The sequence below is a fragment of the Galeopterus variegatus genome, unplaced genomic scaffold, assembly GCF_000696425.1.
Source record: "Galeopterus variegatus unplaced genomic scaffold, G_variegatus-3.0.2 Scaffold4291, whole genome shotgun sequence".
Taxonomy (NCBI): domain Eukaryota; kingdom Metazoa; phylum Chordata; class Mammalia; order Dermoptera; family Cynocephalidae; genus Galeopterus; species Galeopterus variegatus.
The window spans coordinates 103,827-131,290 of record NW_007730402.1 but is presented as its reverse complement, the minus strand read 5'-3'; the positions used below and the strand labels follow the sequence as shown (position 1 = coordinate 131,290).

Genomic DNA, 27,464 nt, shown 5'->3' with positions numbered 1-27,464 from the left:
ATGCTGCTGCTTCTACATCAGCGCTTGCTGCTTTACCTTGTATTTTTAGGTTATGGAGACGCCTTCTTTCCTTAAATTTCATGAACCAACCTCTGCTAGCTTCAGACTTTTCTTTTGCAGCTTCCTCACCTCTCTTAGCTTTCATAGAATTGTAGAGAGTTAGACCCTTGCTCTGGATTAGGCTTTGGCTTAAAGGAATGCTGTGGCTGTTTTTATCTTCTGTCCAGACCACTAAAACTTTCTTCCTATCAGTAGTAAGGCTGTTTGACTCTCTCACCATTCATGTATTCACTGGAGTAGCACTTAATTTCCTTCAAGAACTTTTCCTTTGCATTTACAGCTTGACTAACTGTTTAGCAAAAGTGACCTAGCTTTTGGCTTGTCTCAGCTTTGGACATACCTTCCTCACTAAACTTAATCATTTCTAGCTTTTGAATTGGTGTTGGTGGTGATGGTGGTGGTCGTTGGCAGCCGGCTGGTACAGGACCCTGGACCTTGGTATTATCAGTACCATGCTCTAACCAACTGAGCTAACTGGCCAGCCCTCTAGCTTTTGATTTGAAGTGAGAGACATGTGACTCTTCCTTTTACTTGAACACTTAGAGGTCATTATAGGGTTATTAGTTCGCCTAATTTCAATTGTTGTATCTCAGGGAATAGGGATGCCCAAGGAGAGGGAGAGGGATGGGAGAATGGCCAGTTGGAGCAGCCAGAACACACACAACATTTATTGATTAAGTTTGCTGTCTTTTATGGGCACAGGTTTGTGGCACCCCAAAACAATTACAATAGTGATATCACAGATCACTGATCATAGATCACCATAACACATATAATAATAATGAAAAAGTTTGATATGTGGCAAGAATTGCCAAAATGTGGCACAGAGACATGAGTGAGCACTTGCTTTTGGAAAAATGGCACCGATAGACTTGCTGGAAGCAGACATGCCACAAACCTTCAACTTGTAAAAAACGCAGAATTTACGAAGTGCAGTAAAGCAAAGAGCAATAAGATGAGGTATGCCTGTACTTCTTGCATTTGGATGTTAAGTTTAGTTTCAAAACTTAATGTCTTGCCTATTTGAGCCAATATTTTGAAATAAGCAATATTTTATGCATTAGTTTTGACAGAATAGGGAAAGATAGATTAATCTCTTAGAAAAGTACTCGTAAATCTAAGGAATTTCCTTTCCATACTTCCCTCTCAAATTAAGAGCTTCAAAATTCAGATCTGTCTTATATTACTACTGAGTGCTATTTTTGTTTTTGTTTCTTTTTTACCACACTGTGATATAACTAAACTTTAAATAGCGAATAAGACCATTTTAAGGAGGGAACTAGAGGCAAACTTTAGTTTTGGGGTTGATACTTACTATATAATATACTGATATTTATATTATTATAAGAGATTTCTATAGTCAGAATATAGAGATGAAGTATAAAATTAGAAGGCCTGGTTTCTAGTATTTGCCCTACTAGTGATTTATTCTTTAACATTAAGCAAAGTTACTTCATTTCTCTGGGATCTTGTTTTCCCAGTGCAGAATGTTAACTTAACTTAAAACAATCTAACTTTAAAATTCTATGAAATATTTTCTTTTAGTTGATGACAAAAAGCAGAGTATATTTGAAATTTTGATTACTGTTAATGCATAAATGTATTTTAACATGTAACTTTTACTTCAGTAATTCATCTAGTTTAACAAATTGAGTGATCTTGAGTCTTTTTTCTCTTTGTCTTTTATTTTGTTTGTTTTAGATAAATTATGATGTAAAAGAGCGAGAGCTACTGGGCTATTTGTTCCATGAAAAGGTTGCCACATTTTATTTGCTTAAAACTAATAAGCTTAAAAATCAATTCTCAATTTTCGATTCACATGTATTTGTTTCACTAACTACTCTCATATCTTTTTGATTATTCTGAATAATTAAAGATGTGATGACATTTTTCTTTCTTCAGACTCTTACAGATGGGTGTCTTTTTCTTCACTCTCAATTTTTAAAGTTTTTTTTTTGAAAGTTCCCTATTTTTCTCATGCATGTTTGGTATTTGGGATTTTTTCTCTACTCTTACAGATGGGTGTCTTTTTCTTCACTCTCAATTTTTAAAGTTTTTTTTTTGAAAGTTCTCTATTTTTCTCATGCATGTTTGGTATTTGGGATTTTTTCTCTCTATATATATTTTTTCCATTCTATAATTCTTTAGAATTCTATATTCATTTCAATATTTATTTTTCTGGGTACTAGCTAGAATACCAAATTAGTAACTATGTTTAAAATTGAAAATTATTCAGTATTTTTGATCTCCATGTACTGAAAGAGTTGTCGGTGATTTTTTAAATAAAAATATAAAACTTATGATCTTGATTAGCTAACTAGGGATATTGCTATATAGATGTCACTTTGCTTATTAATTTTGAAATTAAAATGCATTCAACACTAAATTATACTGAATATAATCATATAGGTTAGAAGACTTTTTTTTAGGTTTTTAATATTCCTATAAAGATCAGTTGCAAACATTCTGTGGTGGGTTTATAGAAATGCTAATTAACAGAATGCTGGATAGTATTTTTTATTTTAAATTCTCAAAACAAGATTCTTAAATTAGACTAACATAAGAACTGGGGTTCTGTGAACTTTATTTCTTACTCAGTATTGTCACATAGTCAATTTCTACATATGTAAGAGATTTCATTAATTTCTAAAATGAAAGAGATTTCAATGACATATCTTAAATAGACTGTTTTTTGAAAATATTTTGGCTACCATTTTAATTCCAAATGTCACACTTAATAAATTAAAATTAAATTATGTCTCCATTTTCTTAATAACTCCCTTGAAATTATGACTTAAATAGCTAATCACAGGATTTAGTGCAAAATCAAATCACTCAATTTAATTGGTTGTTTCTTGTATTTTTAAGTCTCTTTCTGAGTCATATACAGAACAATTTAGATGTAAACTTTGTCCCAAATGTGCTTTTGTGAGTGACAGGGGAAGCAGATATTTGTTCTAATAGCTATGGTTGATGTACGAGAATATTTAAAATAGTTAAATTTAGATGTATTGTAAGTTGGTGGGGAAAATGTAAAACCTTCTATACTCATATAATAATTCTATTTAATTGACTTTGAGAAAGTAGACAGGTCTATCATGTCCTACCAGATACTATCAGTACAAAGGAGTGTTTGTTTATTTTACTGGTGCCTTGACCAGTAAAACAGTCATAGGGTTTATCTCTGAGATGTCCTTCAGAATGGGATTTCTAGTGAGGGTGACCCAATCTGTTTGCTCTACAGATTTAGGACACCACAAATAGTAGATTGCCATTTATTGAGGTTTAGATGTCTGATTTAATGCTTGGCATCCTGGAACATAAATTATGAATCTCAATAAGTCATATATACTCTCAAACCCTTTCTTTGAATAGAGAATCCAAAACAGTCATAGTTTTATTATATTTTTATGGATTAAGGTAAAAAGACATCCCAAAGCTTATCTTCCGATTTAAAGGAACCTCATAAGTATTTATACATCCTAGGGAATAGAGATATCAATTTAAGTATTATTAGAGCAAACAGTTATCAAGTAAAACAACCAATTAGAATTATAGAGTTTGGGGGTTAAAGGGAGAGTGATTAGGCATTCTGGTGTGCCTAAAGCTACCCAGTTTATGTCTCTTGGCCGTGTAATTATTAATAATACCCCTTTCACTCTCAAAAATATCCCGATATATAACAAATTACACAGTCACCCTCATTATAGGTTATATTTTACAGCTCTTAACAATAATCTTTGAAGTACGGATATGTTAAAAGACTCCTTTCTTAAACAGAAAACAATAGGATCGTACATTTTCACACACGTCTCCACACTCAACAGGGTGACCCTTTTGTGAGTATCCTCAATTCACTTCCTTATCAGGGCAAGTTCTAACTAAGAACATTGTCTGCTTTTTTAACAGCTGTAGAATAAGAGGACAAATTCCTTCCTCATCTTTGCAAGATTCTTTTTACCAACAGTTTTCTCTGGGCTAAACAATGGAATTCTATTCATTAGCATTGAGAGGAAAGAGACTTGAGGAACTTAAAACTGACAATATGGGAAAAAAAGATGCAAGGAAGTTTTTAACAAATAGGATAATGAAGTTTTGATTTTACTTTATGGATGTCTTGTAAATTCAGGAGGTTAGAAGTTCATCTCATAGAGTTAGTCCTTTGAAATCTATACTTTTTGGCCTGGAATTCCTCTCTAAGTTATCTTTATTGTGTTGCAGGATCAAATTGTTGGAAACTAACCTTACAGTAAAAACTTCCAATCCCCTGAACTTTCAACTAGTAAGAGCAATATACTCTAAATTTAGACACTTAATTTTTGTTTTATCAATTTTTGCTTCATGTATTTCAAAGCTGTGCTATTAAGTGCATCAACATTTAAGATTATTGTAATCTTTAAGATTATTGTATCTTCCTTTATCTCTGATGATCCTCTTTATATTAAAGTCTACTTTGTCTGACATTAATAGATTAAACAGCTTTTTTCTCTTTATTCATCTTTTGAGACAGAACAACAGCTTTTTTATGATGTATTTTTATGTTACATCTTTTTCTGTTCCTTATTCTCATCCTATCTGTGTCCATGTGTGTCATATTTATGTCTTGTAAACATCATATCTTATGTTCATATTTTGTTATCTAGTCTGACAATGTTTTGTCTTTCTTTCTGGAGGTCTTGGAAAGTGTCCCCTGAGAATAAGGGGGGGTATACTGTATTATGTTAAATCCAAATAATGTAATAGAGTATTCCCCCCATTACATTAAATCCAAATAATGTAATACAGTATCCCCCCCCCCTTATTCTCAGAGGACACGTTCCAAGACCCCCAGTACATGCCTGAAACCACGGATAGTATCAAACCCTATATATACTATGTTTTTTCCTATACGTACATACCTATGATAAAGTTTAATTTATAAATTAGGCACAGTAAGAGGTTAACAATAGCTAATAATAAAATATGACAACTAAACAAAGTAAGGGTTACTGGGACACTAGCGTTGGGGTCTGATTCCATGAAGGTACTAAGTGACTGACTGGCAGGTAGTGTATACAGCTGGTGTACACTAGACAAAGGAATGATTCATGTCCCAGGCAGGATGGTGTGAGATTTCATCATGCTACCCAGAATGGCATGCCATTTAAAACTTATGAATTGTTTATTTCTGGAATTTCCCATTTAATATTTTCAGACTATGGTTGACCACAGGTAACTGAAAACCATGGAAAATGAAACTGGAAAAGAAGGGACGACTGTACTAATATGATTGGGGTTAGTCTACCACAGGAGTAGGCAAACGACAAGCCCACAGACTAAATCTAGCTTGTGGCCTTTTTTTCTTTTCAATTGATGTCTTATATTATTTGTCATAATTAGTGAACCAATACTGATCTATTATTATTAACTAAAGTTCAGCAGACTGTTTTTTCAACTAAAGTATTCGAGACACCGCTATCTCCATTTGTTTCTGTGTTGTCCACCGCTGCTTTCATACTGTGATGGCAGAGTTGAATAGTTATGACAGAGACTGTATGGTCTCCAAAGTCTAAAATATTAACTGGTCCTTTACAGAAAATGTTTGCCAACTTTTAATCTACCCTCTTTGTCTTTGTTTTCTGTTTGTTTCACCTGTTCTTCTCTCCTTTGTTTTTCCTTTCCTGCCTTCTGGATTGAGTATTTTGCTAATCCTTTCTATCTCTGCTGTTGGCTTTTTAGCTATACAGTAGTCCTTCCTTATCTGCGATTTCACTTTCTGCAGTTTCAGTTACCCATGGTGAACTGCAGTCTGAAAATATTAAATGGAAAATTCCAGAAATAAACAATTCGTATGTTTTCAGTTGTGTTCCATTCTGAGTAGTGTGATGAAATCTCATGCCCTCCTGCTTGGAACATGAATCATCCCTTTGTCCAATTCATCCATGCTGTATATGCTACCTGCCCATTAGTCACTTAGTCTAGGTTATCAGATTGACTTGCAGTATTGCAGTGCTGTGTTCAAGGCACCCTTATTTTATTTAATAATGGCCTCAAAAGCACAGGAGTACTGATGCTGGCTATTTGGATATTCTAAACAGAAGCTGGAAAGTGCTTCATTGAAGGAAAGAGATGAAAGTTCTCGACTTAATAGGGAAAGAGAAAAAAGTTGTATGCTGAGGTTGCTAAAATCTGTGGTAAGAGTGAATCTTTTCTTTGTGAAATTGTGAAGAAGGAAAAAGAAATTCGTGCTAGTTTTGCTGTTGCACCTCAAACTGCAAAAGTTGCAACCACAGTGAATGATAATAAGTGCTTAGCTAAGATGGAAAAAGCATTAAATTTGTGGGTGGAATAAAAGATATTTTGAGAGAGAGAGAAGAGAGACCACATTCACGTAACTTTTATAGTTGTTCTATTTCATTATTAGTTATTGGTGTTAATATGTTACTGTGGCTAATTTACAAATGAAACTATCATTGGTATGTATGCACAGGAAAAAAACGTAGTATATATAGGGTTTAGTACTATCCACAGTTTCACGTATCCACTGGGTCATGGAACACATCCCCTGAAGATAAGGGAGGACTACTGTATTTTCCTGTAATTCTGGTTTTTAGCAGTTGCTAAGAATTATAATATGCATCTGTAACCTATTAAAGTCTACCGATATATTGTTACACCACTTCATGTACCTTACAATACTTAGAACCTCCCAACGTATAGTTCTATTTGCTCATCCCATTGTATTTTACTACTTTTTTATACACTGTATAACGCACTATAGTTATTTTTTCTTTAATCAAATTTTTTAAAAAATTTAAAAATATATATTTATATTTTATTCTCCAATAAGAGGGATAAAATATGTTTTTTAAAATTGTTTTTTATATTTACCATTTGTGATGTTCTTCATTCCTTCCTGTAGATCCAGGCTTTCATCTGGGATCATCACCCTCTCGGGAAGAACTTCTTTTTATTTCCTATAATATAGTTCTGCTGGAAATGAAATCTCTAGTTTTTGTTTGTCCAAAATGTTTTAATATTGCCTTAATTTCTGGAGGATATTCTCACTGGATATAGACTGCTAGGTTGGCAGGGGTTTTTTCTTTTCACCTTTCTAAAGATGTTATGTATTGTTTTGTGGCTTCAGCTCTGATAAGAAGTTAGCCATCATTCTTACCTTTTCTGCTTTCAAGATTTTTTGTTTTTGATTTTTAACAGTTTGATTCTAATGTGCATAGGTGTGGTTTTCTTTGTATTTATCCAGCTGGGTTTCACTGAGCTTTATGGATCTGTAGTTAGTGTGTTCTGTAAGTTTTTGCAAATTTTTAGCTGTTATTCAAATATTTCTTCTTTCCTGTTTCTCTCTTCTTTCTTGAACTCCAGTTAAATGTATGTTACACTGTTGGCTATTTTCCTACAAGTCTGTGATACTTTTTTGTTTTTATTCTTTTTTTCTTTATTGCTTCATTTTAGATCATTTCTATTTCTGGTCTGTGAGTTCCACTTATTTTTTTTCCTGATGGGTCCCAGCCTCCTGAGCCCATCCAATGAATTTTTCAATCCAGATTTTTTTTGTCATTCTAAAATTTCCATTGGATTTCTTTTTACAGCTACCATTTCTCTGTTGAAATTCTTTATCTTCTCACCTACTTTTGTCCAGCTTTTTCTCTACACTTTTTAACATGAATATCCTTGTCTTCTGATTCCAACATTTAGATCATCTGTGGAACTGCTATTGATGGTTTTCCTTTCCCTTGATAAAGGCCACATTTTATAGCTTTTTCACATCTTGTAATTTTTTTTTTAATTGTAGGTAAGATATTATGATATAAAAGAGCAGTAGAGAATGGAGTGAATAATAAATTGCTCTATTGTCTCTCAGACAGTTTGGATTAGGGATTTTTGATATAATCAGAAGTTGAGCCGAGACTGGGCTTTGACTGTTTTTGGTCCTGGACAGCCAGGCTCAGCCATTAAGGTGCATCTGGTTTCTACTTTTTCCTGCAAATTGGCTATGGCAAGCTTGCTCTTCTACTGGTTCTTCTTCCAGGCAACAAAGTGGCCCCTGATTTGGCTCACCTAGGAAGGCACATTTCTTACTAGAATTTGGTCTATTTGGTCTTTTTGCTTCTATAGCTCTTCAATGACTTAAAGGAAAATAAGATTTTTTTTTTAGTTTATTTAGTATTTTCTTATTGTTACAATAGAAATGGTGCTAAGTACCACTGAATTGTTCACTTTAAAAGCATTACTTTTTTGTATGAATTTTATCAGAATAATTTTTTTAAAAAACAATGAATTTCTAATACGTACAACATGAATAAATCTCAAAAACATCATGCTGAGCAAAAGAAGTTAGACTCAAAAAAGTACACGTTCTATGATTCCATTTAAATTAATTTCAAGAACAAACACATTCACAATGTTTTGTAACCACCACCTCTGTCTAGTTCCAAAACATTTCCATGTCTCCAAAAGTAAAGCCCCTTAGTCATTAGCAGTTTGCCCGTCTCTCCCTCCCCACAACCCCTGGCGGCCACCAGTCTGCATTATGTTTCTATGGATGTAGCTATTGTGGCTATTTCACATAAGCGGAATCATACAATATGTGACATTTTGTATCTGCCTTCTTTCACCTAGCACAATGATTCGGAGGTACATCCATGATGTGGCATGTATTGGTACTTCATTCCTTTTTATGACTGAATAATATTTCATTATATGTATATACTGCATTTTGCTTATCCATTCATCTGTTGGTGGATATTTGAGTTGTTTCACCTTCTGGCTTATTGTCAATGGTGCTGGTATGAGCATGTGTTTACATGTTCTTGTTGGAATATCTGTTTTTAGTTCTTTTGGGTGGAATTGTGGGGTCATAAGATAATTTTGTTTAACATTTTTAGGAACCATCAAACTCTTTTTCATAGCATCTACACCATTTGATGTCCTACCAGTAATGTGGGCTTCCATTTCTTCGCATCCTTGCCAACGCTTGTTATTCTCTGTTGTTTGTTTTTTTGTTTGTTTGCTTATGACAACTATCTTAGTGGATGTAAAGTGGTGCCTCATTGTGGGTTTAATTTGCATTTCCATAATAACTACTGATGTTGTGTGTCTTTTTATGTGCTTGTTGGAAGATGCAAAATATATATCTTCTTTGAGGAGAGGTCCTTTGCCAAAATTTTTAATTGGGTTTGTTGGTTGAGTTATTTTAATTGGATTGTCTTTTTGTTGTTGAGTTGTAAGAGTTCTTTGTATTTTCTGGATACCATTCCATACTAGATATGGGATTTGCAGATATTTTCTCCCACTCTGTAGATTGCCTTTTCACTTTCTTGATAATGTGCTTTGTTGTACAAAAGTTTGTAATTTTTTTTATTGTGGTAAATAATTCATGAAATTTACCCTCTTAACAAATTTTTAAGTGTATAATACAGTTAACAGTATAATAATTGTTAACTATAAGCCCAATGTACTACAGAAGATCTCTAGAATTTTTTCATTTTGCATGATTGAAATTCTATACTCATGGAACAGCAACTCCCCCCTGGCAATCACTATTCTACTTTCTGCTAATATGAGTTTGGCTACTTTAGATACTTTATATAGGTGGAATCATGCAGTATTTATGCTTCTGTGGCTGGCTTATTTCACTTAACATAATGTCTTCAAGGTTCATCCATGTTGTAGCATATGACAGGATTTCCTTCTGTTTTTAGGGCTAAATAATATTTCATTGTATTTTTGTACTATGTTTTCTTGGTCTGTTCATCTGTCAGTAGACATTCAGGTTGTTTCAACCTCTTAGCTATTAGGAATAATGCTGCAATGAACATGGTTACAAATATCACTTTGAGAACCTGATTTCAATTCTCTTGTATAAATACCTAGAGGTGGGATTTCTTTTTGAGGGACCTTCATAATAAAAAGTTTTTAATTTTGATGATGTCTGGTTTATCAGTTTTTTCCCTTGTGTTGCTTGCGCTTTTGGTATCATATCTGAGAATCCATTGTCAAATCCAATGAAGCTTTACCCTATGTTTTCTTCTAAGAGTTTTATGGTTTTAGCTCTTGTTTAGATCATTGTCCATTTAATTTTTGTGTATGGAATGAGGTAGAGGTCCAACTTCACTCTTTTGCACATGGATATCCAGTTTTTTCAGCACCGTTTGTTGAAAAGACTGCTTTTTCCCTTTGAGTGGTCTTGGCACCCTTATCAAAAATGAATTGGCCATACACATATGGGTTTATTTCTGGACTCTCAATTTTATTCCTTTTGTCTATATATCTGTCTTTATGCCAGTACTACACTATTTTGATTACTAAATCTTTGAATTAAGTTTTGAAATTGGGAATTACAATTCCTCCAACTTGGTTCTTTTTCAAGATTATTTTGGTTATTCGGAGCCTCTTGAAATTACTTATGAATTTGAGGATTGGCCTTTCCATTTCTGCAGTTTATTGTTCTTTATTGCTGAGTGATATTATGTTGTATGAATTTATCAGTTGGTTTATTCCGTTTCCTACTGAGTACATTCTTCTGCTGATGGAGAATAGATAAACATATGAGTCTACTTCAAAAAGGTGGAAAATGGAATTAAAAGATAATATGAATCCTTCCATGAACTATTTGAAGACCCCTCTTATCTATCCTCTTCCTAAATCTGTGTTTTCTTTCTCATATTAACTTGGGTCTTAGGGCTTTTGTTTTTGTCAAGCTCTATTTTGAATTTATTTATTCTTAAAAAGCATTCGTTGCTATAGAACTGGTGGCTTTTTGACCACATCTTTTGCATTCCAGTTTTAGAAAGTGTTGTGTTTTCAACTTGTAATATTCTCTGTTCATGATTTATACATATTTTATCAAGAATGATCACACTTTGAAATTGTTTCACAAATAATTTATGCTCTTACTTTGCAGGTGCCCTTTTTATCCCCTTTGGAAGGTCATATTTATTTAAAAATAAAGTGTCAAGTGAATTCAAGTGTTGAAGAAAGAGGTTTTCTAGTAAGTAACATCACTTAATCTTTATTTTCATTTTCCCATTTTGTGAAATACAGACTTGGTTTCCCATAGGAATGAAAGCCTATGTGATTAAGCGGTAAATTGGTCCAGTAAAGATTTGTTGCATGTCCTCTGTATGCCAGTCACTGAGCTGGTGTTGGAATATAGTAGGCCACGAAAAATAATCCTCCCACTCAGGAACATTAGCTTAGAAGGGAGAAATGCAAGTGAACAGGCAAGTACAATATGGTGCTATACTAGGAGAAAGCATAGCGTGCATGCGTGTAAATTGGTAGACATGAAGTCTTGAATATATATGGGGAGGGTGAAAGGAAGCTACTGGAAGAAGTAACTTCTCCTTCTAACTGAATACATTAGCCAGGGGATAAGGGGAGAAGTGCTCCAGATAAGGGGAGCATGTGAAGTGGCCGGAGGGCCCTTTCCTCTCTAACCAAAGGAAAGGAAGATGACATATGCAGACAGTGGCAGGTATTTCAGAATAGCTGGAGCTTTAGAGTTAGAGTGGTGGTGGTGGGGGTGTGTGGGGGTGGGCTGGGGAGGGGGTGAGGAGTGTGACTGGGGAGGAACGTATGGTTAGGGGAAATGGGCAGGTGTTAAAGGGTCCTTTAAAGAATTTGGACTTTATCCCAAAGCCGGTGAGTTGCTCTTACAGGATTTTAAGCAGAAGAGAACATCAAATTGGGGGTTTAGAAAAATCATTCTGACTGATGTGTGAAAAGCAGATTGGAGAACAGCATCCCTGAAGAAGGCTAGTTAGGAGATTAAGAAGACTAGTTGGGAGACTGAGTTATTCCATGTGAGAGATGATGGGGACTGGCAGCTGTGATGGAGAGAAGGATCCATCATGGAGAGATGAGGAAGGAAGGGCAGACCCTGATGATTTGGCTCTAGGGAGCGGAAAAGCAGAAGTCAGGATGGTGCCCAGATTCCCTGCCCTACACAACTTGTTGGATGGCAGGGATGCTCCTGAGATGAGAGACCTCGGGGGATAGCAGATGTGCTCCTCATTCCCACATTTGGGATGAAAGGGATGGATTTTCCCCCAACATGTTATTGGGAAAAATAGCAAATGCGCAGCCATGTTGATAGCATTTTACAGTGAACACCCATATACCCACCATCTAGATTTTACCTGTAACATTTTTCCCTATCCTTGCTTCATCACGTGTCTACTCTCTAGTCATCCTTCTAGCCATCCTTCTAACTATTGCTCAATCTATTTATCTTTTTGGACGAATTTCAAAGTATAATGTAGACATTATGCACTTCCCCATAAATCTTAAGCACATGTCCCCTGGGTTTTGACAAATGCGTGTACCTGTGTAACCCAAATTTCTATTAAGATATAGAACATTGCCATCACCCCAGAAAATTCCCTCATGCCCTTTTGCAGTCAGTTTCCACCCGAGGTAGGGAGTTTTAATGAATTAAGTTTAAAACAATTTGAATTTTAGATGTCTAATGCTGGCCTGCTGGCTCAGTTGGTTAGAGTGTGGTGTTGTAACACCAAGGTCAAGGGTTCGGATCTCTGTACTGGCCAAGGTGCCAAAAAACTAAAACAAAAACCTATGAATTTTAGATGTCTAAGGGCATGTTTCAAAGATGGATCCCAAGATAGACATTTTAGTTGAGGTAAAGAGTTGAATATCTGCAGTATAGAGATAGTAATCAAAGCCCAGGACGAGTGAGTGAAGTAGATCCATGAGGAATACTAACATTGAAAGGACAGACCGAGGGAAGTCCTCAGAGGAGACAGCAGGGAGGGAGATTCAGCATCATGGTTGCCAAGGGAAGAGAGAGTCTGAAGGAGGGAGTATTCACATTAGATAAGGGTCTGTTATGACTGTTGGATGTATTTGCAAGGTGGTCATTCCAGCCATGGTGAGAGCAGAAGTTAGACTGTGGAGGGTTGTGGAGCAAGTGGGAGGTGAGGAACGAGAGCAGGAGCCACTCTTGGAAACCAAGTTTGGCAGTGAAGGGATAAAGAGAAGACTGTGGTACCTGCAGAGGTATGTAGAGTGAAAGAAGGACTTTGTGGACATTTCATTAAGATGGAAGAGACTTGAGCAGCTTCATATGCAAACAGGTAGCAGCTTCTAATAGGGCCAAACAGGTTGAAGATAGAGGCAGTGGGAAACCTGAACTAGGGTTGATGGGATAGGTCATGACAGAGGGAAGAAATAAGCCCAATCCTCAGTTCACAGGATTGGTCTCATATAGACTTATACCTTTCCCATGATCAGAGGAGAAAAGTACCCATATATGTAGTAGGCGAGGGTGGTGTGGTGCAAGAAGTGGAGAACATCTAATCGCTACAGTTTTCTCTGTGAAGCAAGAATTTGAATGATACAGGGATGTTGCAGATCAGTTTGCAATTGCTTTTAAAGGGTGCAGAAAGAAGAGCTAGATTGGAAGGAAATTTCCTAGGTTATAAGAAAAAAGGATTTTCTTCCTTGTTAGCATTTCTTCACGTGTAAATCCAGCAGGTGGCACTAGACATTCCTGGAAAAGCATTTTTATAAATTTCTGACTTGAAGGCAGTGTTTACCTACTGACCTTTTCTTTTAATGTACATTTTATGAAAAAATATGAAATTTTACTATAGACACATTTAGCAACTGTTAGTCTCTGTTATGGTAGCTGGTTAATTTGCATGTAACGTCTGACCTATTTAATATTTGAGTTGGGGGATGGCCCGTGGCTCACTTGGGAGAGTGCAGTGCTGATAACACCAAGGCCACAGGTTCGGATCATATAGAGATGGCCTGTTAGCTCACTGGGTGAGCGTGGTGCTGACAACACCAAGTCAAGGGTTAAGATCCCCTTACCAGTCATCTTTAAAAAAAAAAAAAATATGAGTTGGGCTCTTAACCAGTTTGCTAGATCTCTTTCAGATTTACTCAATCTTGGATCTTGTAGCCCATTCTTATCATATCCACACTTACAGAAATGTAGTAAGAAAGAGCTCAGGACTCCCAACATAACTTCTGTCACCTGCCTAAACATTTCATTTTATCACCAGTTTAATTACCTCTACCCTCTATAAAAAACAGAGGCAGTAATTGAAATGAAAGCTGCTCAGTTTAGTTTCCTTCTTGCTGTGCCAGGGTCAGGTGAAAGAAGGGAGACCACTACCAATGAGACTGGTAAGTAGTTCTAAGATGGTGCTGGTCTAGCTCTGCCTCGACTGATGAGCAGCAAGAGAAGGGCATTCTGGATTGGCAGCTGGAAGGTTCCAGTTCTGCTTTGTGATTGGGTGTTGCCATTTAATTTCCCTGGCCCTCAGTTTCCTCAGCTGTAAAAATGAAAAAGATGTTCTTTTCTTATTCCTCTTGGGTTATAACGGGATGTTACAGTAAGTTGTATTGTTCTTATCCATCAAAACTGTCCTTGTCTGTCTATTGTCTTTATGATGTAGAAGGTGAACGTAAACACAGGAGGGAGCTGGTGATCACTTGGGCTAGCTTTGTGCTCGATACTTACATGACGAGATTCCTTTCTTTTCCCGTGTGGCTGTGAGCAGTGTTGCGTAAACAAGCATGCTTTGGGGAGGAAAGAGGATGGACTGGGGAGGCAGAAAAAGGTGGGGCAGGAGAAAATATGGTTGCAGTGAGCTAATTAGTTTGAGCTAATTAATGAAGCTAATAATTTTGAGGTTTCAGTCTGTCATGGAAACATTTCCTCTCACACAAGGTAACTTCCTCTATGGCCAGAGATTGCATTCCTCATTCAAACCACCTTTTGGGAAATTCACGTAAATTAGTGAATTGAGAAGAGTGTACATCCTACTGTCATAGAGTTGGTATAAGGACTAATTAGTTGAGGCAATATTTTTAAAAAATTGTGATTTAAAGGTGGAAAAGCCATAATGAATTCTGAAATCAAACACAAAGATGCCTTTGGGTATTTGACCACTCTTAAAATACCTTAAAGGATATAGTTTTCCTTCTTTTCTCTGTAATGTTTTGTAATTTTTTTGATGACATTTTTACTTAGAAATATGTTAAATTCAATTTTGTATCGATTTGACCACTCTTAAAATACCTTAAAGGATATAGTTTTCCTTCTTTTCTCTGTAATGTTTTATAATTTTTTTGATGACATTTTTACTTAGAAATATGTTAAATTCAATTTTGTATCTTTTTAGGTGGTTGACTTATCTATTTCTGGGATAAAACAGTAATGGAAACTACCCACAGGAATATAATGGTTTTGGTTTTGTTTCTGAAACTTAATAGTAGGATTTTGTGTAATTAATTGTATCTTAAAGAACTTAATGTTATCGCCCAAATAAGATCATTCATTATCCAAAAACTGGGAAATAGAAATAAGCAGAATTAAAAAGGAAAATCATCCATAATAGAGATAGATAACTATTGGTACTGTTCATATTTTGGTTGTATGAGTGTATGTTTCTAAACTTTTTAGATGTATAATATATAACAATAATTACATATCCATTTAAGACTCTTCTTTTTTTTCTTTTTTTTTTTTTTATCTTTTGGGCAGCGGCTGGTACAGGGATTTGAACCCTTGACCTTGGTGTTACAACACCAAATTCTAAGCAACTGAGCTAACTGGCCAGCCATTTATGAATCTTTTTAAAACAAAGCAGCCCACTTTTTATAACCTGATTTTCACTTGACATCTTCCACATCAATGAAGATATATCGGTAATGTGTTTAATTGCCATATGTATTACACTGGAATCATTAAACTTATTGATATTTAAAAAATTTATTGTGAAATGTTTAAGACATTCAAAAAGGTATTAAAAAAATAATTTTAATCAATCTGTGTTATCCACTTGAAGCTCCCTTGTAATTCTTTCTTCTCCCCAGAGATAACCTATATTCTAAAATTATTATTCCTATGCATTTCTTTAGATTTTTATTATATATATATAAAAGCAATATATGTCATTGCAATTGCATGCTTTAAAATATTATACAGATAATATACTGTATGTATTATTCTGCAACTTGTCTTGGGTCAGCATGGTTTGTGAAATTAGTCTAGGTTAGTATATATAGCTCTAGTTTGTCCCTTTTTCTCTGTATTCCATTGTGAGAACATATCACAATGAATTTATCCATTGTCCTGTTTATGGACAATTTTTTTTTCTAATGGCTACTATTACCAACATTGCTGCTGTGATTTAACTTCTTATATACACAGAGGAGAGTTCTTTCTTGAGTTTTACCTCGTAACAGAATTGCTGGGTTGTAGGGTTTGTACGTCTTCAACTTGACTAGATTTTGCCAAATGATTCCCTCTCTCTTTTTTTTTTAATGTGGCAGCTGGCTGGTATGGGGATCCAAACCCTTACCTTTGGTGGTGTAACACCACACTCTATCCAACTGAGCTAAACTGCCTGCCCTGTCAAGTGATTATCAAAAGTGGTACCATTTTCCATTCCCATGAGGAGTATATGAGAGCTCTCAGTTTTCCATATCCCCACCAACACTTGATGTCAGCCTTTTAAACTTTTTTCAGTGTGACAGGTGCAAAATGTTATCTCACTGTGTTTTTATTTTGTATCTCCTTGATTACTAGTAGAGTAAGCGTCTTTTCAAAGTGTGTACAGCCATTTATGTTTCCTTTCCTATGAATTAATTGTCTATATATTTTATCCATTTTTACTATCTTTTCTGATGCATTGCAGGTACATTTTACAGTCTTTGGCTTAGCCTGTCTTTATAATGTCTTTTCATGAACAGAATTTTTTTAATGTTAAGGTAATCAGATCTGTCAGTTGCTTTGTTTGTGCTTTTTTGGTGTCTTATTTAAGAAAACCATTTTTACTCTTCAGTCATAAAGATTTCTCTTATTTAAACCACCTTCTAAAATTATAAAGTTTTATACTTCATGTTTAATTTACCTAGAATTGATTATTTTTATTCCCCTATCTGGGTAACTAATTGTGCCAGCATCACTAAATGGTCAATCCTTTCCTCACTGATTCACAGTACCATTTGTGATATGTATCAAGATATGTATTTATGTAAGATGTCATTATGTGCATAGGTTTATTTTTAGACATGCAAGTCTATTTTCTTTGGTCTGTTTCTCTATCCCAATCTCAATTACCATAACTTTAAAATAAATCTTAATGTCTGGTAAGGTAAGTCTTCTAACTTGTTCAATAATGTATTACTATTCTTGGCCCTTGTTTTTTTCATACACACACACACACGCACGCACACATATGGTAATATATATACAGACAAGTATATATTTTGCTCTTTATAATTGAAAATGTTCAAATGTACACTAAACAAAGAGAAATAGTATAGTGAACTCCTACCTTCAGTATTTATTTTCATGTTTTACTTATCTCTCCACAACACACATACTTTTTTGTTCTTGTTGCTTTGCTGGGGCATTTTAAAGCAAACACCAGACTTTATAACATATCATTTCACCAGTGTGCGCCCAGGCTGTAGGTTCGTAGTGTTGGCAAATGCCCCGAGGGAAGCCAGGATTTCAGGCTAGCTTATTCTTCTGTATTCTCTCTTCCTAATTGATTTTAGCCTTTAAGGTTTCTTTTACTTTCTTATGAGTTCAGCTATCTAGCATTTTGGGGGGTTATGTAATTGGGGTACTATCAGACTATTTAGTTTGGAATATTTGCTGGAAACATAGTATCATGGTTTATTTAAATAGTCTCATATTATTGTCATTTAATTTGTTTTGAATTTTTCACTGTTATGAAAAAGCAGTAACTACCATCTATAAAAATTTTGTGTACTTATTTATGTATTCGCTTAATATAAATTTCTTTTAGGTGGCATTGTAGGTTCAGAGTGTGCTCATTTTTAATGCTCTTTGATTGTTGTTCTCAAAATGCCTGTCAGTAATAGACCATTTTGTACTTTCGCCAGCACTGTGTAAGAATTTCTATTACTCACCCCCCCCCACCAATCAACAGAAGTTGTTACTATTCTTTTTAGACTTAGCCAATCTAAGGTTTTTTAAGTGGTATATTTCATTTTAGTTTATTTTTTTAATTACTAATAGGATTGACACTTTTGTTGAGTATTTATAAATTGTTTCCATCTCTGTTCCTTTTCCCATTTTCAGGACCATTTGGGCTCATGAATTTTTATCTCTACTTTGGCTCTCATGTCATAGGAATAACATGGCTTTCAACAATCTAAATCAATTGTTTAGCCTTATCTTTTAGAGATGCATAAAATAAAATGTCTAGGTTTTCTTTTATAGAAAGGGGAGAAGTAGGTGAAGTATAGGTAAAAGGTAGTTGAATACGTGTTTCTAATTGCTGAAGCTGATTGAGGTACATGGGGGTTTATTATACTGTTCCTTTTATTTTCCATTTGAAGTTTCCCATAAAGAGTTTGTTTGTTTTAAGTTTTTTTTTTTTTAAAGATGACCGGTAAGGGGATCTTAACCCTTGACTTGGTGTTGTCAGCACCACGCTTACCCAGTGAGCAACTGGCCATCCCTATATGGGATCCGAACCCGTGGCCTTGGTGTTATCAGCACCACACTCTCCCGAGTGAGCCACAGGCCGGCCCTGTTTTAAGTTTAACAAACCGATAATTGGAAAGAACTATCGGTTGATATTTTTGGTTTCTACTTTTATGTCCAACAAGAAATAATAATAGATATTGAATATTTTTCTTGCTCAGTATAACTAAATTCTAACTTTTAAATTTATGGCTTTTTCTCCAGAGAATGACTATTATTAAAAAGACAAAAAACAACAAATGCTGGTGGGGATGTGGAGAAAAAGGGACTCATACACTGTTGGTGGGAATGTAAATTAGTACAGCCATTATGGAAAACAATATGAAGTCTTCTCAAAAAACTACAAATAGAACTACCATATGATCCAGCAAAGGGAAGGAAATCAGTATAACAAAGTGATATCTGCACCCTGATGTTTATTGCAGCACTATTTACAATAGCCAAGATATGGAATCAATCTAACTGTTTATCAGCGTGAATGGATAAGAAAATGTGGTATATATACACAATGGAATACTACTCAGCCATAAAAATAAGAATGAAATCCTGCCATTTTTGGCAACATGGATGAGCCTGGAAGACGTTATGTTAAGTGAAATAAGTCAGGCTCGAAAAGATAAATACCGCATGCTCTTACTCATATGTGGAGCTAATAAAAAGCTCAGAGAAATAGAGAGTAGAATTTTAGTTACGAGAGGCTGGAAAGAGTAGAGAGGAGGGGGGGGATAGGAAGAGGTTGGTTAATTAATACAGAATTACATTTACATAGGAAGAATGAGATCTGGTATTTGATAGTAGTGCTAAGTGTTTATAATTAACAATAATTTATTGTATGTTTTCAAATGGCTGGAAGAGAAAACTTCAAATGTTCTCATCACAAAGAAACGATAAATGTTTGTGGTGATGGCTACACTCATTAGTCTGATGTTATCATCACAGTGTATACATTTATTGAAATTTTACTCTGTACCCCATAAATGTACACAATTATTATGTGTCAATTAAAAAATAAGATTAAAAAATAAACAATTTTTTTAAAAAGTCTTTAATTTTAGTTTGTGCCAACTTAAAACACTGCTTAATATTTAATGACTTAGTCTTGTTTATTTTTTATTAATTTTTAAAAATTTGTGTTTTTAAAGAACCCCATAGGAAGGATAAATCTGGCCAATTGTACCAGTCGTCAGATAGAACCAGCCAACAGAGAATTTTGTGCAAGACGCAACACTTTTGAATTAATTACTGTCCGACCACAAAGAGAAGATGACCGAGAAACTCTTGTCAGCCAATGCAGGGACACACTCTGTGTCACCAGGTACGTATTGGCCTATAAGTATTTCTGTCAACTAAGTAATTGATTACCCACTATGTTCTTACCACTGTAAGAAATATCAGAGACGGTTCTTGATTTTGAAAAGGATAAAGCCTTAGTGAGAAAACAAAACACACACAGCAGTAACAGAACAATCTGAATTAATATAGTTAGGAAAAGTATAATATTTAGGTATTATCTTACCTAATCATGTTTTCCAATATCCTCACAGTATAGGCAGGTAGGCAATAATCTTTGGGTTAGGTTTAAGGATTTCACCTGAATTAATATAGTTAGGAAAAGTATAATATTTAGGTATTATCTTACCTAATCATGTTTTCTAATATCCTCACAGTATAGGCAGGTAGGCAATAATCTTTGGGTTAGGTTTAAGGATTTCATGTGTAGTTGAAAAGTGAAGCATTATTCAAAGAAACTTTACACATTCCTTTCTTTCCAAAAATACCCTCATTTTATCAGATGCCTCACGTACAGTCTCATACTATTCTTCAAATCTTTGGAGGTTAACACTAATCTCCTGTGAGTGTCACTTTCTTTGTTATCCCCGAGCTTAAGTATAAGATGCAAAAGCTTATTGCTAAGAGTCTAAACTAAGTTCTTTTGCTTGGATGCCAAAGACAAACTTGAAGACCAACTTCAATGTACAAAGTTGTGATTAGGGACAAAAGTTAGAAGTTGACAAAATCTTTATTAATCAGGCTGTTGCTGGATACTGCAGACAGGAAGATGAATAGAACTAGCTCCATGAGTTTCTAATGTGAAAATATTAGAAAGCTATAGCCAAGAGATACTATACTAAAATTGAACATTTCCCGGAGACTGCCAATTTGTTTGAAAATAGCTGATAGAAGACCCATTCTTTGGAAATTCTTTATGTCTAGGTTACTTCCCGATTAATTCATTTGAACTCACCCATTCTTTTTCTTCAGGGACCTTCCGTGTAACAGTGGTATCACACAGGACAGGAGAGGCAAATAAAGTTACAGTCATTTTGTTTGATAGCTACCCTTTCCGTGGCCACATGCAGGAGCCAAGCAAAGCATAGGACCCAAATAGTTCCTGACCACAATAGCCTGCTTTAGCCCTTTAAACATTAAATAATCTTATTTTGTACCTGCTGCATAAACCCTCCTAGACTTCTTAAACCTTCCCCTATGGCAGAAATAGCTAGATCACATGTTGCTGTAATTGCTGTGTACCTCATTTGCATGTAGGTTTTCTCCTGACATTATTATCACTTGAGCATGTGCTCCTTTGTGCAAGCATATGAGAGCAGTGCAGACTCAGTTCAGCCTTGGCTGAGTATTTGGCTTTGCTTGGGGGCCTAAAACTTATTTTACCCTTTTGATTATAAGAGTTAAAACATCCTCAGTTCTGCATTCTTCTTTGCCTTATCTGTTTCTCTACAGAGCCTTTTGGACCTACACCTTTCATCTAGATTTAATGTACCTCATTTTCATTTCTACTAACCACACTTGCTGTCTTCCCCTTCTTCAATACGAAAGGTTTCTCTTCTGATCAATATTGCCTACTTCAAAATAGAGATTACACATTTGAACTAGAAATGTTTCATCACGTGGGGAGGCAGTATTTCACAGTGGAGCTTTGAAGTCAACAGACCTAAGATTAAATCCTGACTCAGTGACTTGGCAGGCCACTTACTTTTGCTGGTCCTCTCAATTCTCCTGTGTCAAAAGCAAAAAATAAACTCCACAGAATGACAGTAGAGGTTAATGAGTAGACACACTTAGCACAGTGTCGAGCAGATAGAGTGAGCTCAATGAATATTACACTTACTATTATTACGTAGTAAGTGTAGTATTCTGTCCTTTGGCTACTGGGACATGACACATTCACTGCTTATTCATGCTTATACCGTTTCTAGTACCTGTGGGGAGAAATTGTAAAGATGCAGAAATAACTCAGTAGAAAAACCTAACAGCTGGCTGTTCTCTAGAAAGTAGGCCTGACTGTGAGTTAGGGAATTTCCTTCTCCCCTTCCCCTGCCTGCCCCCTCAGCTAGTTATTCCTTCAACCTGTAGCTAAATATGGATGCAAGGAGGAGATTCCTGATGTGGGCAGAGGTTAAGATAAACAAAGTCTTAGGATTTTTAGAGAGTTTATTGTAAATACCATGTTCTACTAACATAGTAGGACAGAAATAATGGGAGAGTGGGAAATAGTACTATCTATAAAGCTAAGTGAAGGTGCATGAAGCTGTTTCCAGCTCTTGGGGAGCCTGAGGATATTGGGAGGCCCCAGATTTAGGCCTTTGGTGCTATAGCTAAGAAGTTGCCCACACTCACGGGGTGTCACAAACCAGCAGATTGCCCAGGCCAGACTACTTGTACAAATAGTTACCCTCTTTGGTTGGAAAAGCCATCATTTACCAAGTGTAATTAGTGTAAGTTATGCTTAGCTAACCAAACGGGGTAATTTTACTCTATTGTACTTGGGGAAGCACCTCTTCATGTGGCTCTTGATTAGCATCCATTAAAAGATGAAGAGTAACTCATTTTATTGGTTCATTTTTTCTAGCAAGAGTACATGGAGGTATGGAATCGGGAGAAAAGAATCTTGACCTTGTTTGTTTGTTTTTCCTGTAGGAACTGGCTGTCTGCAGATACAAAAGAAGAGCGGGATCTCTGGATGCAAAAACTCAATCAGGTTCTTGTTGATATTCGCCTCTGGCAACCTGATGCTTGCTACAAACCTATTGGAAAGCCTTGAACTATGGGAAATGTCCATGCCACATAGAGGTTTTTGAGTTATGTCGTAAATATATCTTAAGAAAATACACTTAAAAGCATTAGATTTGTTGATTGCATTTCATGCTTTTAAATACGAAAGGGTTGTGCCAATATTCACTACATATTATGCAGTATTTATATCTTTTGTATGTAAAACTTCAACTGATTTCTCTTCTGTCATTCATAAATGATTGGAAGTAAATTTATTATAGTTGATTTTGCTAAAGTGTAATTTAAAAGCCTCATTTTCTTAGAAATCTAATTATTCAGTTATGACAAAATGTTTTTTAAAAGTAAGAAATTCTGAGTTGTCTTCTTGCAGCTGTAGGTTTGGAAGTAGCAAGGTCTTCCAGGAGTTGGAGACAGACACCTCAGTTTTGGGGATTCCCTTTTCTGGCCTCAGTAGTTTTTTCTAAAGGTTGTGATCATTTATTGATCATGATGTGAATTATTACTAGAATACTGAAAAAAAAAATTCTATGGGACTTTATAAGAACATTTTTAATAATGGAGGCGAGAACTTTCTCATGTCTATTAAAGTTTGAGGCTGCCTTCAGAAAAGAGATGTAGACATAGGAGACATTGTGTGAGGTTTGGGGGTTAATTAAATATTTTATATAGAATAGTTAATAATCACATGGTTTACATTTACTCAGTTATATATGCATTGTGGTGCACATTTTTATAGAATTCAGGCTTTATTAAAATAATTATTGTTGCTATATAGCTTATAGACTCCTGAAATATACTTAGCATATTAGTTCTTTCTGCTCCTGTAACACAAACAAATGTAAATTAAAGAATCTTTATATAAAAAAAGTAAACTTTTACCAAGCTGCTATGGACTAATACTTTGCTTGCCAAAGTTCTTTTTTTTTTTTCCATGTCTATGTACAAGAGTGTCTAGAAACACATTTTGAAATCATTTGAAAAACTATTAAGTCATGTATTATCTTTAAAAACCTAATGCCCTTTTTAATTATACGATATTTGTAAAGCCGTGGTCTCAACTTTTAAATACACTTTGCATTTCCTTTCTGAATCGTTAAGGTTATTGATGATCTCATTTATAAACACTAAGTTCTGTCACCTCCTGTTATTCTATTTTTTATTCATTCAAATGTGTTTTTTCTTATGTATATTATAAAACTGTATTTTGTGACCTCTCACTTAAATAAATACTTACGAATATCTGAAGGAATCAGTTATTTAAGAAACAGTGTTTAAATGTGCAGGTGGCTGCTCTGCATCCCTGGGCTGTGGGGCCTCTTGAGGGTGTTGAGCTGACAGTGTCTCATTCATCTCTGTCTCTAGCCCAGTTCAGCTTACTGTGTGTTCTTAGGGTTGCTGTTGGATGCGTAGGTGGGTAAGGATCCATATCTGAGACATTTCAACAGACTATTTAATTGGACATGCCTTTGAGGAGATAGAGGATGGTTTATGAATTTTAGGAGAGACTGAGTGGATCAGTGACATCACCAGCCAAAAGAGGGAATAGGTTTGATGAGACTGATGAGAAAGGTCCCTTGTATTTATTTATAGACTCAGATTTATTTTTGAATAGGTATTCAAAAAGCACAGAAGCATGCTACAAAATTCAAAAGCACAAGGAAGTTAATGTAAAAAGTGAGTCTTCTCCCGTTATAACCATTTTTATCAGTTTTTATCTGTCCTTTCAGAGGACATTATGCATGTTACATAGGAATATTTATGTTCTTTTGTTCATAAACATTCCATACATATTATTTGTTGTTAGTTAAAAAATGTGCAACAGTATTCGTTACAAGTCATTCCATCTCAGTATGTATACAGTGAATAAAAGTTCAATTTTAGAAGAAATTTAGTTTAAGGTGATTGTGGGACATCAAGTTAGAAGTACCCTGTAAACAATGGGAAGTGCCGCTCTGAAGATTTCAGTGTCACCTGCCGAGGGGGATTGTTGCAACCATTAGAGTAGATAAGGCGTCAAGGGAGTATGACGTGGGAAGAGAACAACATTCTTCAGGGGAAAGTAAAAAAGAAGTGGCTAGTGATTACTGTCTTCCATGAAAGAGAAACGGGAGTGGTGTCTGGTGAGGCCAAAGAAGACTCTTAAGTTTCTGACTACAAAATCATGAGGCAGATTAAAGAAAATATGAACTAAAATTTGTGCGGTCAGTTCAATAAAATGCTTCAGATAAGAAATCAGATATCAATAAAATCCACAGAGGAAAAGAATGACAGATTTAACTGCATAAAAAAATTTCTGTCTGATAAATGTCTATAAATAAGGTTAAAATACAAGCAACATACAAGGGGGGATATTCACAGCATATTTAATAGTCAAAGAATTAATATGCAAGATATGTTAAGAGCTCCTATAACTGACTATCACTGTTTGAGCATTTACTGTGTACCAGGTGTTTTTCCTGTGGTTTTGCATGCATTATCTCATAATCTTCATGTGACCTTGTAAAATAGGCATTGAAACTGAAACTTAGGTAACTTAGGCCACACACTTAGCAAGTGGCAGACCAGGATTTGAACCCAGACATTCTGTTTCAGAATCCATTACACTATGATGTTTCCCCAATTAAAAAAAGAAAATTTAACCTAAAAAGGCAAGGCAAATAATATTAGTGGGAAACGCATACACAAACACAAATCCAAAGAGCCAACAAACAAGTAAAAATAATACTAATAACAGGAAAATACAAATTTAAACGTCAGTGGGTTTTTTGCCCACAGATTGGTGAAACTATAGCCATTAACCGAAATCAACCCTCTCATACTCTTGGTGAGAATAGAATCTGTTACAGCCTTCTTGGATGGCAGCTTGGTAACTTCCAGGAATCTGCTGACACACAGGAGCAGATTGTCAAATCCGACTGCCACCCATCTGAGGTTTTACCCTTATCAAGCTTTACTCATAATTTCAAGGACACAGCAATCAAGAAGCACTGGCAAAGCAGGGAGAGGTTCGAGGCACGCTGCTTGCTGCCCAGGCCTTTTGTTCTCACAGGGGTACATGCTCAGTGGCCCAGAGTAATAGATGAGATCTCAAGTGAAGTTTGCAGGTCATCTCACACCGCTGGGAGTCTACGTAAGGAAACATTGCCATTTTGTATCCTATATGGTGGTAGAGATTTTGTGACTTTCTCTCTGGAGTCTTGCCTCAAAAATCCGTAATTTCTAAGCTTATTTGCTATAAACAATCCTTAACCAGCCACATCCTACTAAGAGCATTCTATAAATTAGAGTTCTAGCAAATATTTACCAGGAGGTCCAAATTTTAGCAAATTTACCAGAAATTTAGATGTGTTATCTGCCTTCTTTCTCCAGAATCAAAGGCCAGCTGCTTTAACTGCTGCCTCCCCACTCTCCTCCAATGGACTTAAACATGGGCAGAGATAAAAGGATGATTATTACAACAGTGTTTATACAGGGAAAAAATAGAAAATGTATGTTTTCCTGAACATACATTGACAGGGAAGAAAGAATCAAAGGCCAGCTGCTTTAACTGCTGCCTCCCCACTCTCCTCCAATGGACTTAAACATGAGCAGAGATAAAAGGATGATTATTACAACAGTGTTTATACAGGGAAAAAATAGAAAATGTATGTTTTCCTGAACATACATTGACAGGGAAGAAAATTATAATCTACACACCCATTAACAGGAAATTATGATACACTTTTGTTTTTCTTTTACAAAACACCATGTAGTAGTCAAAAAGAATGAAGCGAGTCTATATCTATGTATTGACTTGGGAAAATTTCCAGAACAACTTGTGGGGAAAAGGGATAGGCCATGCAATGTGAAACTATGTACGAGAGTACTTGACAAAGTTCATGGAAAGATGGCGCTAAAAGATAATACAAATCTTTCCACAAACTTTTTGAAGACCCCTTGTATGTAATACACTTACATATGCACATAAATTACTAGATAAAAGTGGAAGGAACTGCACCAAGTCGTATATGGGGAAGAGGTTGGAAGCACTGTTGGGTGGAGGGATGCTTTGACTTTTTACTCTAATTTTAGAGTATTTGACGTGAGTACAATGAGAATATTTCTATATATTGCTCATGTACAGGGACTTACAAACACTTCAGAAATTAAAATCAGAATAAAAGATTGAGTGGAAGACTGAATAGAGACTACAGAATATTGGATGGTGAAGGGAAAATCCCAACTGGGACAATGGTTTGGTAGGAAAACATTGAGGGAAGGATATTTTTGGATGAGGAAATGAGTATCTTATGCTGATGGGGAATAGCGAAAGGTGAAGGAGGACCTGGAGATAGTGGTGAAAAAGGAGCGTAAGAGATGGAGGAGGATGAATTTGTGGAGCAGGATGAAGGGTGTTAGGACCCAGGAGGCAGGTGTGGTCCAGAACCCCATGCCAGCAGTCAGCATTTGTCAGGGTAACTTTGTAAGTACTGAGGCAGTGGGACTCCCGAATTCTGCAATCATGCAGGGCGAGGCAGCCGTGGAGTGATCTGCAGGCCCTGTTTTTTGTTCATGAAATGTATAGGCCAATGGGACACGTGGAGGGAGGGCGACTGTAACATGGAACAATCACACAGTGCTTCAAAATATGAAGCCCAGGCACGGCCAACCGCAGCAGACGACACTCTGCAGACACATCTAGGGCAGTGGTCTCCAATGCCTAAAAGAGTTTATACCCTAAAAAGAGTCTAAAGCCTAAGAGATGATATACCCCTTCCCATTTTCAAGTTGATATCTGAAATTTTTCATCAGAACTTTAAAAAGTTGCAAAGGATGTAATTTCTAACATTGGGAATATTAACATTTTAGATTTAAAATTTTGTATTATTCT

General features: G+C 35.6%; 1 protein-coding gene across 1 annotated transcript in view; it reads left to right on the top strand.

Annotated features, from left to right (window-relative positions):
• The window catches only part of ANLN (anillin, actin binding protein), a 72,315-nt gene extending 48,482 nt beyond the window's left edge, over positions 1-23,833 (top strand). The window contains exons 24-27 of the mRNA XM_008587221.1: positions 10,964-11,050; positions 12,932-13,077; positions 19,686-19,874; positions 22,499-23,833. Of these exons, the coding sequence (XP_008585443.1) occupies positions 10,964-11,050; positions 12,932-13,077; positions 19,686-19,874; positions 22,499-22,622 (546 nt within the window). The 3' untranslated portion in view covers positions 22,623-23,833. The remainder of the gene's footprint in view (positions 1-10,963; positions 11,051-12,931; positions 13,078-19,685; positions 19,875-22,498) is intronic.
• The last annotated feature ends 3,631 nt before the right edge of the window (positions 23,834-27,464 follow it).